The 17,035-nt window shown below is 52.2% G+C and overlaps 2 protein-coding genes across 8 annotated transcripts in view; both read right to left on the reverse strand.

Annotated features, from left to right (window-relative positions):
- Positions 1 to 3,707: 3,707 nt before the first annotated feature.
- Positions 3,708 to 6,453, reverse strand: MRPS24 (mitochondrial ribosomal protein S24). 2 transcript variants are annotated; one of them, XM_074312142.2, is made up of 5 exons: positions 6,280 to 6,453; positions 6,135 to 6,203; positions 5,697 to 5,808; positions 4,312 to 4,433; positions 3,708 to 4,139 (listed from the first exon to the last, which is right to left on the reverse strand). In XM_074312142.2, exons 1-5 carry the CDS (start codon positions 6,316 to 6,318, stop codon positions 4,029 to 4,031), a joined length of 453 nt encoding a protein of 150 aa, XP_074168243.2. In that variant the 5' UTR covers positions 6,319 to 6,453; the 3' UTR covers positions 3,708 to 4,028. The 2 variants fall into 2 exon arrangements, with proteins under 2 accessions (XP_074168243.2, XP_019587244.3); XM_019731685.3 differs by lacking the exon at positions 4,312 to 4,433.
- Positions 6,454 to 11,887: 5,434 nt separating this feature from the next.
- The window catches only part of URGCP (upregulator of cell proliferation), a 29,125-nt gene continuing 23,977 nt past the window's right edge, over positions 11,888 to 17,035 (reverse strand). For all 6 annotated transcript variants that reach the window (XM_074312139.2, XM_074312136.2, XM_074312138.2 and 3 more), the window contains 3 exons: positions 16,947 to 16,997; positions 16,707 to 16,745; positions 11,888 to 14,851 (listed from right to left, as the gene is read on the reverse strand). In XM_074312139.2, the coding sequence (XP_074168240.2) occupies positions 12,351 to 14,851; positions 16,707 to 16,745; positions 16,947 to 16,980 (2,574 nt within the window). In that variant the 5' untranslated portion in view covers positions 16,981 to 16,997 and the 3' untranslated portion in view covers positions 11,888 to 12,350. The remainder of the gene's footprint in view (positions 14,852 to 16,706; positions 16,746 to 16,946; positions 16,998 to 17,035) is intronic.

Here is a 17,035-nt window from a genome sequence, read left to right on the forward strand (position 1 = left end):
GCTCCCAAGCCGGAGCGGTCCCGAATGTGGTGCCCAGTGCCTGAGGCAAAAGCTCTTTTATTATACCTTCCCTTGGCTGCTTGGGGAAGGGGGCTGGGCCTTCTAATTGAGTTCATCTATCAGGTTTGTCCTGTTTGCTCATCCTGAAGGGATTAATGAACCAACCCATTCCTATCTATCAGATCTGCTCCTTTGTCCAGCCAGAAGGAATTTGAGATGATTTATTAACCTCAAGTCTCGATCTCATGTCCCTGTCCTGGCGTGAAGGAGACATTCCAGGACCTGGAGTTTCAGGATATGGCTGCTTTTTTGTTTATTCCACCAGGGACCTCCCTGTCTACCAAGCAATCATACTAACTAACCGTTCTCACCCAGCTGTCCCTGGGGGCTGTAGTCTGACTCCTGCAGGCTGATAAAGTGAACTAACATCTTAAGATGCTTAACCATTGATCTGGGAGAACTATAGGTGAAGCTGGCCCCTTGTTAACTCTCTAGCCCTGACTTCCTGTTGTACTTTGTGGTAACTACGTGGGGAGGGATGCTAATACATAGAACAGCCATCTTGGAACCGGGGCTATTCTTCACGTGGGCTGCCAGTTCGAGCCCTGGATTGGACGTATGTGGTGGTTTTTATTCCTTTTCTTTTTCCAAATAAGCCGCTCTTTTGGTGGACTTTCTGGACACTTATTTTTGCCAGTCAACAAGGCCTACCTGTGGTCTTTCCATACCCAAGATTTCAGCTCTCAGACCTGGGTTCCTTTTGTTCTGGTCCTCCTGGGTAGCAACTTTTACAAGCAAAATACATCTTTGGTTTGCAACCCACAGCCCCAGATGTGGCAACTTACAGAGGCTGTCTAAGCACACTGTTAATTCAGAAATGGCCCTGGGGAAGGTAGGGAGCCAGGAGTGGAGGGTGGCATAAGGCAGCATAGGTAAGAGTGAGGCAAGAAGGCAGTTAATTCAGGTGTGCCAAGCCCTGTGCTGGGTTTCACCTTGAAGTCTTCACATTACAGCGGGCAGTTTCCAAGGCAGAGATGACTGCAGCTGGGGCACTGCGTCCGACACATTTCATTGGCTCTGAAACCTTTGGAGAGCATTTCCTGGTGACCTCCACTTTTATGTTACTCCCATGATGCACACTAGATGGCAGCAGAGAAGAGCAGTCCCTGGTCCCCTCCACTCAGGTGTTATTCCCAAAATACACACCACATGGCATCAGAAGAGCTTTTCCAGACCATTTTCAGGACCTTGGATTTAGCAATGGTTTCTTAAATACGATACCACATATAAGCAACAACCATAAAAAAAGATAAATTGGAATTCCTCAAAATTAAAAACTTGAGTGAAAAGACATTGTCCAGATAGTGAAAAGACAGCCCATAGAATGGAAGAAAATACTTGCCAATTATATCTCTAATAAGTTTTATCCATATTAAAGCATGTTTAAGGGCGACTGGATGACTCAGAGCCCGAGCTCTTAACGACAAGGTTGCCGGTTCAATTCCCGCATGGGATGGTGGGCTGCACCCCTGCAACTAAAGATTGAAAATGGCGACTGGACTTGGATCTGAGCTGCGCCCTCAACTAGATTGAAGGAGAACTACTTGGAGCTGATGGGCTCTGGAGAAACAAACTAGTCCCCAAAATTCCCCCAATAAAAAAAATTAAATCAATAAAAGAATGTTTAAAACTCATCAACGAGACAATTAAAATTTTAAAATGGACTTGAATAGACTCTTCTCCTGAGTAGACATTCAAGTGGTCAACAAGCACGCTAAGATGTTAAACATCATTAGTCATGATGGGAATGAAAATTAGAAAACCACAATGTGATACCCCTTCACATATACCAGAATGGCTGTAATCAAGAAAACTAAAACTAACAAATGGCAGCAACAATGCAGAGAAATTGGAACTCTTAAACATTGCTTGTGAAAATGTATAATGGTGTGATCTCTGTGCACAATAGTTTGAAACTTCCATCATGCAAAAAATTCCCAGTTGGTTTTAACAAATCCACTTCTAGAAATAACACCCCCCCCAATTGAAAACAGATGTTAAAAATAAGCTGATACGTGAATCCATACCAGCACTGTTCATAATAGCAGAGGCATAAACAATGCAAATGTCCATCTTAATCAGCAGTGAAAACTAAGTAAGCAATTGTGCAGTGTTACAGGATTCTTTAGATTGTGAACATATTTATTAACTTCTAGAAGTGTATTTCCTCATAGCACATGAAAAATTTAAATGCGGCAGAAGACATGTTTACTAATGTCGACTGACAAAAATAACTCTCCAGAAAATCCACGAAAAGAACGGTTTATTCAGGAAAAGAAAAAGAAACGAGGTCACCTCAGGAGTGTGCAAATGCACACTCTGACCGTCACTCCAGCCCACTGCTCATGCGAAGAAAAAGGCCCCAATTCCTAGATGGCTATTCTATTTACAGTGGTACCTCAGTTTTCAAACATAATCCATTCCAGAAGACCGTTCAAGTGCTGAAACGGTCGAAAACCGAGGTGCGGTTTCCCCATAGAAAGTAATGCAAAATGGATTAATCCATTCCAGACTATTAAAATCAACCCCTAAAACTGCAATTTTAGCATGAATTTTACTATCTAATGATACCATACATCCATAAAATTTACAGCGTTCATAAACCGAAATGTTTGTCAACGGAGACGTTCGAAAAATGAGGTACCACTGTACTAGCATCCCTCTCCCCCAGAAGTTACCACAAAGTTTTAACAGGAAGTCAGGGCTAAGAGTTAAAAAGGGGCCCAGCTCCACCCATAGTCCTCCCTGCTCTATGGTTACGCATCTTAAGATGCCAATTCACTTTTATCACTAATACACCCAAATATACTTAGTGCCTCTATAACAAAAGAAAAAAGTTGATAAATCTATGTTCAGTAATTAGTGTTTCATTATTTTCTCCATGTGGAAACGGTCTAGGCATTCAAGGACTATTCCTCAGTTAAATGAGATAGCAAAACTGTAGTTTCAACTTCAGATACGTGGAAAACGTTTTCAATGTATATACTTGTGTGCAATTCTCATTAAAAGATTTACTTAAAACATGCTCACTTCAGAGAAAAGGAAACCTCATGCCCTCCTCATAAAATTAACGCTAGAGCTACCATCCGATCCAGCAATCCATCTTCCGGGTATTTATCTGAGGGCAATGAAATCAGTACCTCAGACACCTGCACTCTGACGTACTCAACATGTGGTGACAATCTGGGTGTCCCTAGAAGGATGGACACATATAAAGATGCAGCACCTATGTGCGGTGGAACATTGTTCAGCCATGAGAAAGAACATCCTGCCATCTGGGACGTGGACAGACCTGGAGGATATTAGCTGAGTGAGACAAGCCAGATCCAGAACGACCAATAGTGCTCGATCTCACTTTTATGTGAAATTAAAACCAGTTGAAATGGAAGCACAGTAGACAGGGGCTGGGGAAAGGGAACTGGGGAGATTTGGTGCAAGGACACAAAATGTTAGTTATGCAAGATGGTTAAGTACTGAGAACCTAAGATGCAACAATGCCACCACAGTTGACAACTTTATTACATACCCACCACTTGCCAAGAGGGTAAATCCTAACTCGCAGCCTCCCTGGGACCCCTGAAGCGCCCCAAAGAAAACCTGTCCTAGTTCCTTCACCTAAAGTATAGAGACAGACCGGGACAACAGACAACATGGAAAGTCCATTTATTCAACAGCAGCTTTGAAAGCAAAGTGTTGGGACTCTGGGGGCCGGGGGTTCTCCCCATTTCTACTTCACCCCTTTCTCACACATTTGTCCTTTGCAGGGTAGAGATTCATGGCCAAAAGGCCACTATCCTAGATGTACTTATACACGACCTTTGAGGGCACAGTTTGGAGGTGCAGACGCACGCGACACTTGTAAAAGTGGGACAGCAGGGTCTCGCTGTAGCCCACGAGGAAGTAGAACTTGTGTGCGGGTAGCAGCCTCAGGACCAGGGCACAGATGTCTACCTGGTTAGCCCGGCGTTTCAGGACAAGCTGGTCAGCCAGGCAGCCTGGGAAGGTGCCCAGCATGAACTTGCGGAGAAAAACATCCTCCACCGTTCGCTCTGCGGCGTGGTCCTCCCCATCCAGATTACCTGAGAAGGGGGAGTCAGTCAAAGTTCCAGAGGGCACTCAATTCCACCCCCAACCCCACCTCTTCTCCTTTCCTCTCTTAGTGGAGTAACACTTTAAAGTTCAAAGTGCAATGTTTCGTTATGCTCCTGAACTAATCCTGTGAAGTCAGTACCATCATGACCATTTCTTTACCGTAGGGAAGAATGAGGTCTTAACGAGGACAAAGTACAGACGACTCCTTTCCCACTCTCTTCTGACTGCCTTATAGAAGCACTGGTCATCCCACAGGCCAGGGATGAGGCCACCAGCTCCTTCTGGGGTTTGGGACACGAGCTCTGTCACCAGCCAGTGGGTTCTCAGTGGACCCTGGATCCCCTGCACCTCTTAAATATTTGCTGAGCCTGCACACCCACCTCCAGACTTTAGAACCAAAATCTGCAAAGGGTGGGGACAGGAACCTCTAACTAACTGCTCTAGATATATGTATGCACTGCAAACATCCAGGTCCAGAGCCCTCATACTGAACAAAATACAGTTAATGCTTGTTAACTAGCAGTTAGTTATGCTCTAAAAAGTCACCGTGAACAATAAATTAGCAAATACTGAACACCTGCTCCTGGGGAAATGCAGGGTTAGGCTCTGAAAGCCTTTGGTCGCAATATTTTTGTCAAGAGGTCAATGCAGAACCATGTTTTAGATTTCTATTTAAAGACACTTTGCTTATTGCATGTGCTGATTCACACTGAACTCTCTCCCAACCTCACTGCAACTCGTGCCTCAAGGAAGCTTAAGTGACAGGCACATTTTGTGCGTGAGGTACTGCCTTCTTGTGCTTCAGACACTACACAGCACTTCAGCATGACCAGCTACGTGAAGTAGTAGAGTCACCAACAAAATGCACAAAATTGCGAAAAGATGTCATTATAGAGCTCAAAAAGCACATGTGTATTGTGTGAAAGCTGAAGCAAGAAGGCAGAGCCCTGTTCAACCATGGCTGGGAAGGTTGACGTGGGGTTGCTGCCCACATCCAAGAATGAGACAGCACCAAGAGTCGGCTAATTACCACTTGCGGGATCTGTGAATAATGGCTGCTCAGTTGTAAATAAAAACGTGTGCTTTAGTGGAAAGCAGCAATATTCAGAGCACTGTCCCCACGTCGCGGTGCAGTCCATGGGGTTCACTCCTCTCACTGCCTCTGAACTATTTTGCATCTTTGTAAATCACAGATGACCGACAGCAATACAAAACAATTCTTGTCTGTAGTCATGCAAGTAATTTCTGTGTTGGTTCTATCGAGTCCTTGCTCCCCAAAAGGCCAGTTCTGTATCCCTGTTAAATACATTTCAGCATCCCTGACCTACATGTCTCTGCGGTTTTAATTCTTTGGGTGTGTTTGACTGGTTTCTCACTCTCGCGTTGATTTACTGAGCAGAATAAAACCTCTGACACGTGTTCATTTCGCGTCTGTGTTGACAGCCGCACTTGAGACCGCCCCGGGCGGGGCCTGGGGTCGCATCGCCCACTCTCTAGCCTGTCGTCGTCCTCTCCTGCCACCGGAATGGCTATCGTCCCCTCACCTGTGTGCAACGACAGCCAGCCCTTGCGGTGGGCGATGTGGTGAGGCGCGTGCGCCTCCTCGTAGGTCACTGGCTTGTCCCCCTTGCCCACACGGACTCTGGCCGCGCGATTCTAGCAGCAGAGAGAAGCCGTGAGTCCGCGCGCCCCCCCCCCGCCCTCCAGGCGCCCCGGCCCCGCGCCCCTCCGCCCCCCCCCCCGCCCTCCAGGCGCCCCGGCCCCGCGCCCCTCCGTCCTCCCCCCCCGCCCTCCAGGCGCCCCGGCCCCGCGCCCCTCCGCCCCCCCCACCCTCCAGGCGCCCCGGCCCCGCGCCCCTCCGCCCCCCCCCGCCCTCCAGGCGCCCCGGCCCCGCGCCCCTCCGCCCCCCCCCGCCCTCCAGGCGCCCCGGCCCCGCGCCCCTCCGCCCCCCCCACCCCGCCTCTGAGCCCGACCGCGCTCACCTTGGCGCGGACCGCGGAGGTGTGCAGGGCGCTCCAAGTACACGGCAGCTGTCGGCTCCAGGACAGAACCTGTGGGGGAAGCGGCGTGAGACGGAAACCAGGGTCCCCACGCCGACACGCCAGGCCCCCCGCGTGGCCCACTCACCCGTGGTCCCAGTCCCCGCCTGCACATGGGCGCCGCCATCTTGGGCCGGGCGCCGCGCGCGGGACGTAAAGCCGCGCCGCGGGGGCAAAGGTCAACACTGGGAAGCCGCGACTGGGGACGAAACCTAAGTGAAGCCAGCGATTGAAGCCGGTGCAAGTGTGTGAGTAGCGTCTGCTTGGGGCGCAGCCTCCGGCTGGGGCGGAGCCTCCGACTGGGGGCGGAGCCTCTGGCTGGGGGCGGAGCCTCTCTGTCCGGAGCCGGGCCTCTGGTTGGGCCGTCCCGCCTCAGTGGGGTCGGGACCCCTGCGAGGTCAGACCCCTGCCCTGCTGCTGCGGAGCGGCGGGCTTGGTGTCAGGCCTCGGATACCTTGACTTACAGACAGGCCTCGTCTGCAGGACGAAGAAGAAACATGTTCTGGAAAAGACTTCTCCCAGTTCTCCAGGATGAGTTATACAGAGGGTAGGGTTTCTCGTGTGACCGCACCCTAGTGTCTGGCCTGGGGGAGGAACATTTTAAGTAAAGGAGAAAAGGCGGGACCCTGCGGGAAACCATGGGCCCATCACAGGGCCTGGAATGCTCAAGCCAGAACATGACCACTGTAATCGGTATCCAGCAATTATTAATGTCACCGGGAAGAGCACCAACACTGGATATCTTGTAATGGAAAAAGCCCATAAGCTCTGGAGGTGGCCCAGGTGTAACAGTCTTTGCACAGTTGCGCTTCAGTCCATTATCCATAAACGGGTCTGTTGATTGTACTACCCCATAGAGCTGTTAGGATAAATAGTAGTCATTGATATGTTAGGTTGTCAGGTGAAGTCACCAGTATTTAGCCATTTTTTACCGACATCATTCAACGTGATGCTGCTTGCATGCTGCTGTGCTTCCCGTGGGAGGGAACCACATAGATTCTCATGTCTGTGGAAAATAAATGGAGACCAAAAGTGGAGGGTAAGTTGCCTAAGATCACAGAGGGGAGGGACACAGCGGGACCATGACACCCGTTTCTTGACTTCAGTCCAGTGCATTTTCCATGATCAAGATTCCTTTGCCTACCTGAAGCTACGTCCCCCAAAAAACAATAAAGAAACATTAATAAAAGGACAGTGTCTTTCATATCCACGGAACTAGGAATGTTTTATTTCTAATTTTCCCTGTGGCCGCCAACTGCTCTGCATGTTGGATAAGGGGACAGAACAAGTATTGTCAAATGACAACACTTTCCAAGTGTAAGGATTTTCACCTTTTCATGGAGGACCTTTTAAACTGATAGTATTTTTTTCCATAAAGTATGATGATTTCACAATTTGATGTTTTAAAAGCCTGCTCCAAAGTGGTGAGGAACACGGGATCTGAATTACTGCTTCCTGGATGTGCAATTTACGCAAGTGACTTGACCTTCCGGAGCCTGTTTCCCTCAGTATAAAATGGAGAAAGTAATGGTTCTTGTGAAAATTACACTGTAAAAATGCAGGAGAGAGTGAGCAGTTATTTTATTTTATTTTATTAAAGAATGCAGCCCCTGATATCTACCTCCTCTTGGGGAGATGAACCAGCTGTTGAGGGACCATGAGAACTCACATGGACACCACCATAACAAGAGAAAGGAGGCTGGTTTTCCAGCACAGGTGACAGCGGCACCGACTTCTGCTGGCCACTGAGCAAGGACTGCTGTGCTGGGTTCAAGGTGGGCCCTGGAGAAGGAGGCAGCACCACAGTTAAACTAGTGGTTTCCTGTACTCAGGCCACTCTTCCTTGTGCCTGACATGTCTCCCTGGAATTCCAAACTGACCTCCGTCCTTCATGGTTCAAGTATCCTGTTACCTACCTTTCTGTTCTCTTTGTTTATACTGGACCTTGTAGTAAACAGGGTTGTAGCTGGTTCCTTAATGGTGGTCCTGTGAGTGTTTGCATGATTAAAATAACTTAAAAATGACATTTTAATACATACAATACTGTGAATTGTTATTGTTTTCAATTGCCAATGGGAAAATTTAATGGGGTGTTTTATTTTTCTGTAATTTCCATTTTGTGTTTTGATGCACTTTACTTCCTGTCAATTCTTAAGAGGCAATATTGTCCAGGTTTTGCAGATCAGAAGATGAGGTCCAAGACTCACTCGAGGTTAGAACTAGCAAATGGAGCGAGTCTCCTCGTTCCAGAACATGTGCTCCATTGAGGGGGCCTCCAGAACCTTGGAGAATGGGGGAATGGCCCCGGTTTCTGTGGCTGAGCACAGACCACTTCCTGGATAAGGAGCAGCCACATGTAGGAACAAATGACCTCTGGGAAGATTGCTGGGGAAGGGTGGGGAGAGTCCAGACAGAATCCTGGAGAGACAGGATGTCCAGCTGTGTGTTTTTTTGTTTTTTGTTTTTGGTTTGTTTTTTTTCAGACAGGAGCCCTTTCGCTTTCCTCAAGATAACCAGGAGGAGTCAGTCGCTTTCATGCTCTGAGAGCACAGGCTCTCTCCCTGGCTGGATGTCAGCATGCACTGACCCCACCCTGCCATCACAGGACTGGGGGACACCCGCTTTCTCAGCGCTTTTTAGGGGATCCAGGTTTGCAGCCAGGCTTGAGAACTGGTGTCCTAGACTCCACATTTAAGTGGGAGACTCCCAGACCCTGATTTGTAGAGACCCCTTTGGGGAGAGGGCTGTTGGACATCCCCTACACCCCTCTCTATCACCAGTGCTGGAAGGTGACAGTATCTGTCACTCGGAGGGTACTGGCCTTAGACGGCATGCTAGATCTGACACTCTGTCTTCACAGGGAGCTCGGATGGGGTGGGCAGAAAAGCAGACCAAAGAGGTAAGATAAAGACCATAACGGGTGGGATTAGAGGTGGGGCTGCCATCACAAGCTGTGCTAAGGAAGGAGTGCCCACTAGGGCTAGCCAGGGCCCAGGACAGTTGGGAGACCCAGGCAGCCGACACCATGAATGAGGCCATGAGTCCCGAGTGGGGGTGCTGTGGGGTGAGGGACTGAAAGCTGCCACAACCAGATCAAGAACCCCTCGGCTCCCTCTTCTGCGGTCCTGACTCATTGGTGCTTGTGAGGCTAGACTCTGAATTTGTTTTATTGGAAGTCTTGGGAACTCAAGATAGTTTTATAGCCAAAATCATGTTTTTGATTACTGACCCAAACAAAGAGAAAGGACTTTTCTTTACTTGGCTAACAGACACCTGAGAAGCCTGGGAGAGCTACCATAGCCCGTTTACATTGTTACAGATTTCTAACAGTAGTCCTGCTCGGTTCTGTGTCAGTAAAACTAACAACATCCATGACAAGACATTGCTTTATGTACTGTTGAGAAAAGGAAATGGCTGCAGATTAATTCTAAGATACCAGTGTTTGGCTGCTTACAAGATGAGTCTGGCATGTTCAGATGTTCGAGGCTGACTTAGAAGGCAGGAGGCTTCCTTCACACGAGCTGTATGGGTGTGCACAGTGGGATCGACTCAGTTTGTTGGTACCCAAACGAGCTCCTCCCAAACTGGTCTTTGTGCAATTCCCACAGAGTAGGTGCTAGGAGGGGACTAAGGCTCGGAGAAGCTGAGACGGCTCCAAGGCCATGAAACTGGCAGGAAGCAGGGCTGAGGTTCAGAGCCCGACCAGGCGCCGGCATCCTGTGAGCTACGTCCAGTCTCCAGGAGAGGGGCAGGCACTCTGGCCCTCATCTTAGACCCCCAGCCTCATTTACTGCATGGTCACTGACGTGCTTCCCACTCTCACTTCATCACCACGTCCCTGTGAGCAGGCCTGGCCGCCCTTCCACCTGAGTGGCTGTCACGTCACTATGCTCGGCTCTAAGGATATCACTGCCCAGTAGCCAGCCCCATGGCAAGTTCTAGGGCCTCTCAGACACTGAAGATGTCTTCAGGTCTGATGTGGGGAGCCTCCGGCTGTGAACCCGGGAACAGGTAGGGCAGGCTGATGCTTACTTACATTTTGAGCTTTGGGGCCAATTGGCAAGATCTGTGTATTGTGGGAATTGGAATCAGAATGGCACCGAATTCAGGGTCTGCCGACAGCCCCTTGCGCTGGTCATGGAACTGAAACATCAACCCCTGACAGTGAGGACTGGCCTAATTGGCCCTTTCTGGAAAAATCATCCAGGCTCTAGGGCAACCCCCTTCCATGCCTGCCCCTGAGAAACGATGGTCACCCCCTTCCCCACCCCCCAACCCACCCCGGACAGGCATGTTCAGGGTCGCTCACGGCTGCTGGACGGCGAGTCCTCCATGGCGGTCCTGCTCCAGGCCTCCCAGGGCAAAATCCTGCTTAGTCTTTAGACAGGTCTGTTTGCAAAACTTTAAATACTTTGGGCAAATGCTAGATGTAATTTCATAGTATCTTAGGTCCTATGGATCGATGGAATATTTTCCTGATTGCTAAGCAGTTATTTTTTTGGATCATGAATCCTTTGGAAAATATGTTGGAAGCTATGAACTCTTCCCCCCAAAAAAAAACAAAAAAATCACAATTGTCTAAGTTTCAGGAACTCAGTGATTAAACCTTAACTTTGGACAATGGACAGGACACAGGTAAAGAACCCTTGGTCAGCAGGAACCAGTAGGACTGGCCTCCCTATTCTCCAGTTGAGGAATAGCTAGAAGCAGTTTTGAAGAGACTGATTGATAGTCAACAATTCTAAGAGTGGTTTCCAGAGCCTGAACTTGGGGCACTGGGGGGATTCATGCTGAAAAAGCACCTGGGGGACTTCCATGGCGTTGGGGGAAACTAATGAGAGCTTTGGGTACTTCCAGGTGAACCAACATGATAAAATTTGTGTTAATGACCCAGGAAGAGATGAGTTTAGAGTGCCTGAGGATTGGAGATTCTTTGACGTTTCAGAAGAGAAAAGGTTTTCCTACATTTATTAGCAGAAGCTCAGCTTTCCCTAGTCCCAGTACAGCTTCCCACCTGTCGCAACATCTGGAGGCTCACAGATCATGGGCAACTCTCTGGACACCACAGAGACTCCAAAAAAGGGCCCAGGAGCCTGCATTCAAGGATGGGTCCGATGCAGGATGCAGGTCACTCACCTACCGAATCAGCAGGAGTGCAAGGGACACCACCTCACGGCCTAGTTTTCCTCAACCATAAGATTGACATTCTCAGAGCTAGTGGCACAGCTGGGACTGGCTTCCAGGGCTCCGTGAGGTGACCCTGGCCCTCAGGAAGGGCCAACACAGGCAAGGATTTCAGCTGGAGAACTGACAGGGGAGGGCCCCAAGTTCTGGCCCAGATGGCGGCAAGTGGGAGGAAGCCTGGCCCCAGAGGCATGGAAGTGAAATGAAGGGCTGACACCAAGGGGCGGGCTGGGGTGAGCCTGGTTGCTGTAGGAGTTTGGGGACAATGACTGCTCAGGGCCAAGGGCACCATGCAGGAGGGTGGCTAGGACGTGTGGCTTCATGGCTCTAGGCCGTTTCCTCAGCTGCAAAATGGGATGATGATGGAGACACTTGGAGTCAATGCAAGGACAGTGATTTCAGTGTCCCAGGAGCAGCTCGAACCTGGGCACCTTAGAGAGGGGACAGCATCGTGCACCCCTCCCTCAGACAGACACTGATCCTGGCTGAGGAACTTGCCTATGACTCATTCGTGTATTCATTCATTTCACAAACTTTTATTAAGCGCCAACAGTGCTGGGCAGCCCAGCCCTGCCCTGGAGGGGCTCAGAGCCCCGGGCAAGGACCAGAGGAAGTCAGTGCTGTGGGGAGACAGAGCCAGCCTCCAGTGGGGTCGGGGCCGCTGCAGTCAGTCAGTAAACAGACCTGCCGGGGGGGAGTCACCTAGCTCTGCTTTCTGGGATGCCTTCCTAACCCCTCTCCTGGGCAGCTGAGTGCTCCGGCTGCAGTGACGGACCACAGCTATGCACTCCAGGGGCAATGAAAGAGCCGCTGTGGGAAAGCCACACCCCAAGGTCCTCCACTGCAGCTTGGAGACATAGCTCATGGCCCACCCCAGGGCCTCTGGCAGCGCTCTGGAGGCTACTGCCTTCCGAAACACTGTTCAGGAGACCCCGGACGCCGTGGGACGTGACACGCCCCTCAGGGCAGCTGTACTCACAGCCGTCTGACCAGCTCAATGAGCTGCTGGACACTCCTGTTGGGGTTGGACAGGCCGTTCCGGATGTTTTCCAGCAGGCACCTCTTCAACTCGAAGACGGCTTCACTGTACCCCAGGCTCACAGCGGCCATGGGCGGCACTCCGTGCCACAGGCTGGGGATATGCCAGACGTGCAGCTTCTCTGGGTCACAGAAGGCCAGCTCGGCCAGCGTCCGGAGGCCGTCGGCCTGCTTGTCCGCCTGTACTGTGGCCCTGCTCACGTCACCCGGCTGCTCTAGGAGCCACCACCTGTCTCTGGGCTTGGGACCGGGGACAGGCACATCATGAAGGTTCTGGTGCACAAACTGGTAGCTGGGCATGTGGCCTGCTTTTTCCAGCCTCAGAAACGCTTGCAGAACAGCCGGCGGGATGTCCCTGGTGTCAGCCAGAGTGACCACGGTGACATTGCTCAGCCCCATAATCAAAGTGGCCAGGGAGACCTCCAGTTCGAAGCGCCCCCCCGCCGTGGCCAGGGCCCCGGCGATCAAGCCCCCAGAGTCGATCACCAGGATGTGGTCACAGCCCAGGTCCTGGCTGAAGCTCTCGGCCACAGTGACCAGCTGCATGAAGGCCCCCCGAGGACCACGAGCCCTCCCGGTGGCAAAGCGCAGCCCGAACATGGTGTTGAGCAGAGTGGACTTGCCTGTGCCCGGCACGCCCAGCGCTGACAGCACCACCAGTCGCGACCGTCTCCCCAGATGGGCGTGAAGCTCCTTCAGCAGCCCCGTGACCCAGCGCAGCGGGGCACTCAGGGTGGTCCCGTCCACCAGCTCCAGGGGCAGCCCCGTCAGCAGCAGCTCCAAAGCCAGGCCCGGGAAGTGGGCGAAGCGCCTCTGGCCTGCGGGCAGCTTCCCGGCCTCCACGAGGCAGCTCTCGGCCTCGTACAGCTGCCCCATCTCCCGCAGGAAGTGCTCCAGCCCCAGAGGCTCTGGCCTGGACGGCTCACTGGCGTCTGCTGCCGCACCTGGCTTTGCTCTCAGGGCAGCAGCCAGTTCCGGGGGATGCCTGGGCCTCAGGTGGGCTGCCCAGGCCAGTCCCCACTCCATCCAACGCAGGAAGTACTGCTTCTCGCCCGGGGAGGGGCTGCCGAGGCCGGTAATGAAGTCCTGCAGCCCCCCAGCGGGGCCCCCGGCCCACGGAGCCTGACGGAGCTCCCTGTCCACCTGGGCCGCTGTACCCCCAGGGTCCCCCTGCAGCCGCAGCGCACCCCTGGTGGCCCCCGTGACCCGCTCCATCCGGCCCTTGGCCCGCTGGCACTCCTCACTGTCCTCGTCGACCCTCAGCCCCAGCTTGCGGGCCGCGTGAGCCATGTCCTCCAGTGACAGCCTCCTGCAGGGCGACCGTGCCACATGCGCCACGATGGAGCGGAGCCTGTGCACGAAGCGAGCACTGTCCGTGCTGCTGACCTTCACGAGCACGTGCGAGTGGTCCACCCGCAGCACGGGCAGCAGCCGGCCCAGGAGCCGCAGGTTCGTGTTCCGCTTCCCGCGGCAGGGGCTCAGGATGAAGTAGCACTTGGTGGCTGACCCCTTCATGGAAGACAGCAGTTTGTACTCCTTCCTGCTGATGTTGTCAGTCAGGATGAACACAGCCGAAGACACTTCTGTCAGCAGTTTGAACTGCAGCCAGTGAGACCCGATGTCACCCCGGAGGTTCAGAAAGGCCACGGGCTCGGGGAAAAGGTCCAGGTCCTCCCGGCCGCTGGGCAGGAACCAGGAGATCTCCACCAGCCCGTCCGCGATCTCCCGAGGGCTGGTGCCCACACTCAGGTCGCGGTGCCAGAAGCAGTCACGCTGCCTGTGGCCGGGGCTCAGCAGAGCGTTGAGCAGCTGGGACTTAGAGTTGCTGCTAACCTCCATTCGCACGAAGGCAAAGGTGGGCGCCCGGGGCAGGACCACGCTGTCCTCCCGGAGGCCACCCACACCCCTCGGGGTCTGGGCCCACCACGTCCGCATGACACCCCTCAGGGCCCAGAGCAGGAAGGTATGGCCATGGTTTTCTGAGTCAGGCAGAATGAGAGGGAGTGCGAACTGGCAGAGGGACATTTTCAGCACGATTTCCTGTTGCAGGAAACTGTCAGAGGAGAGCAGCAGGGCGCACAGAAGGTCCAAGGGGTTCACGGGCGTGTCGGGGGTCGGCAGCTCCGAGAAGGAGTAGATGTCGGCCGAGACGTCGTCGGCCGTGTCCCAGTACACAATCTCCTCCACCTGGCTCTCCTTCTCCACAGGCCGGGCGTCTGGAGGCGTGTCCGGCACCACGGTGGTGCTGTTCCTGGCCTCAGCATTGAGAGCCTGCAGCTTCCTGAGGAAGGTCCAGGGCAAGTCCCTCGGTGCCTGAGGGGCCCAGTTCCTCACGCTGTCACTGCTGATCTGCAGGGCATCCTGAAGGCTGAGCTTCTGGACCTGGTATGTGTCCAGGCCCAGAAGCGACAGCATGTCCTGCAGGCGGCTCCTCTCCACTGTGGAGGGAAAGAAAGGTGTGAAGTGCGTAACGCGCATCAGGTCAGCAGTGGGGATGGGGTACCAGAACGGGTGGGGCGGCCTCCTTCAGAGCAGGACACACGATAGCACACCAGCCAGGCACGGACACAGGCAGACATGTGAGATGCTCGGGAGGGAAGAGGGCAGGGCAGCCAGGGGCCACATTTAAGAATCGGGAGATTTCATATTAACATCTGTGTGTCTACTTTCGCTTGAAACCTACAGGATCTAGCAGAACCACGCCCAGATTAACTGGCTGGAGTGACCAGCTACGCACCCCAGATGTGCAAAGTACCCTATTCTCCAACCACACCCCAACCCTCCAATCTGCTCCTGTGCTTCTGCCCCAGCCCAGTGGTGGGTTTCCTCACAGTCACCAGGAACTTCCCAGAGGTGACACAGTCACTGATTTCCTTGTTGATGTTCCTTTCTCTTTACAAAATATTGGCAAATTTTTTAAGGAAATGGAGTTATTACATCAGTAACGGGTTTAAATTTTTATTGTATGGGATAATTGTTAGAGACCATCATAACTCTGCACTTGTTTATGCAGGTCTTTACATGTTACCTCTGCAGTGCGGGTTTTCTTACCAGTTTTCATACTAGAAAAAAATTAGAGGGCCGGCTCAGTGGCTCAGGTGGTTGGAGCACTGTGCTCCTAATGCGAGGTCACCGGTTCTATTCCCACGTGGCCCAGTGAGCTGCACCCTCTACAGCTAAGATTGTGAAAAACGGCTCTCCCTGGAGCTAGGCTGCCATGGGCAGCCGGAGCTTGGCATAAGCTGCTGTGGGCTGCTGTGTGCTGCCATGGGCTACCGTGTGCTGCAAGGAGTGGCCAGCGTGAGTAGCCAGCAGGCAGCGTAACCGGCAGCTGGCGTGAGCTGCTGTGAGCAGCCAACCGATGACCGGTGACCAACTTCCTCAGCAGGGGGGAGCGCAAGGCTCATAATACTAGCATGGGCCAGGGAGCTGTGTCCTACACAACTAGACTGATAAGCAACAGCTTGAACTGGAGTGGGGAGTGGGGAGGCGGAAGAAGGGGAAAAAGAAAAACGCAGAAACTGCATGTTAAGTAAATCAACACCGATCCTGCTGCGCTCCAGGATTGTGTGTCTTGTCTCAAAGGAAGTGACACCTGTGATGCCAGCTCAGACGCTCACTAAGCCACGATGGGAGGCACCAGGATGGCGCAGGACCACTGCTGGGTGACAGCAGCATTCTAAACACGGGCAGAGCTAGAGCTGTCTCACGTCCCCGCAGGGGTCCGCCTGCCGCTGACTTCGCCAAAGGCGCCCTGAGAGCCCTAGGGCAGTGTAGCTGGTGACCTCACTGCAGGGACACAAGCACTAGTAGGGAAAGACACGCCCAAGAAATTCTTCACAGGTGTTACTCAGGTTTCTGGGTTTTGCCTGAGTGAAACCAGGGACATTATTTTTCTCATCCAGACATGGAACAATTGTTATGTTTTACGTGGCACAGTAGTTCCATGTGACGGGAAAGGCAGAGCAAAGAAGACCATTTGTATATGCACTCATGCCCGGTGAGTGGTCCTCCATGGATCTGTAAATAAACCACACAACCAGAGGAGTGGTCCCCAAGCCTGACTGCTCTAGGATCACGTTGAGTACTTGGTAACATAACTTGCGCAGGCACCAGCTCACTGTAATCCTATCCTGTAACAGCTCCCAGGGGTTGTTTTTCTGGCAACATTATTACTGGCACACAAAGGGATAATGGACCGGAGGTGATTTTGATGCCGTCAGGTGTGGGAACCACGAGCCTAGATGATGTCTTCCTTCTCTGGGACGGGAAGAAATAAGAGAACATACATACCTGTGGGAAAGTCACTGTCCTGAGCCTCATTCGTACCATCTAAAAAAGCAAAAATAAAGTGTCAATCAAATCAGGTGCCTGACACCAGCCAACTTAGGCTGAACTCAGAACCCTCTCCTCTTCTTATTAAGACAGCAACTTCTCCCAATTGTTCAAAATAAAAAATCCCAGTTATTTTTCATTATACCCATTCCATCCCTCTTTCCCCAATCCAATGTTATCAAATCCTGTAGTTTTTACCTCCATAATGAAACTCGCAATCATCTCCTTCCATTTCTCTCCATTCCAAATCTGGAAGAAAACAAACACAAACACACACACACACACAC

This window comes from Rhinolophus sinicus, chromosome 4 (assembly GCF_057876585.1).
Source record: "Rhinolophus sinicus isolate RSI-liver-muscle chromosome 4, RSI-T2T, whole genome shotgun sequence".
Classification (NCBI taxonomy): Eukaryota; Metazoa; Chordata; class Mammalia; order Chiroptera; family Rhinolophidae; genus Rhinolophus; species Rhinolophus sinicus.

Bases quoted from the DNA above. Each gene is read 5' to 3' on its own strand.
- MRPS24 (XM_019731685.3), bottom strand. From the start codon at position 6,318: ATGGCGGCGCCCATGTGCAGGCGGGGACTGGGACCACGG. The intron at 6,204-6,279 runs GTGAGTGGGCCA...CTTCCCCCACAG, and splicing joins GGCGGGGACTGGGACCACGG to GTTCTGTCCTGGAGCCGACA. The intron at 5,809-6,134 runs GTGAGCGCGGTC...CTCTGCTGCTAG, and splicing joins CCTCCGCGGTCCGCGCCAAG to AATCGCGCGGCCAGAGTCCG.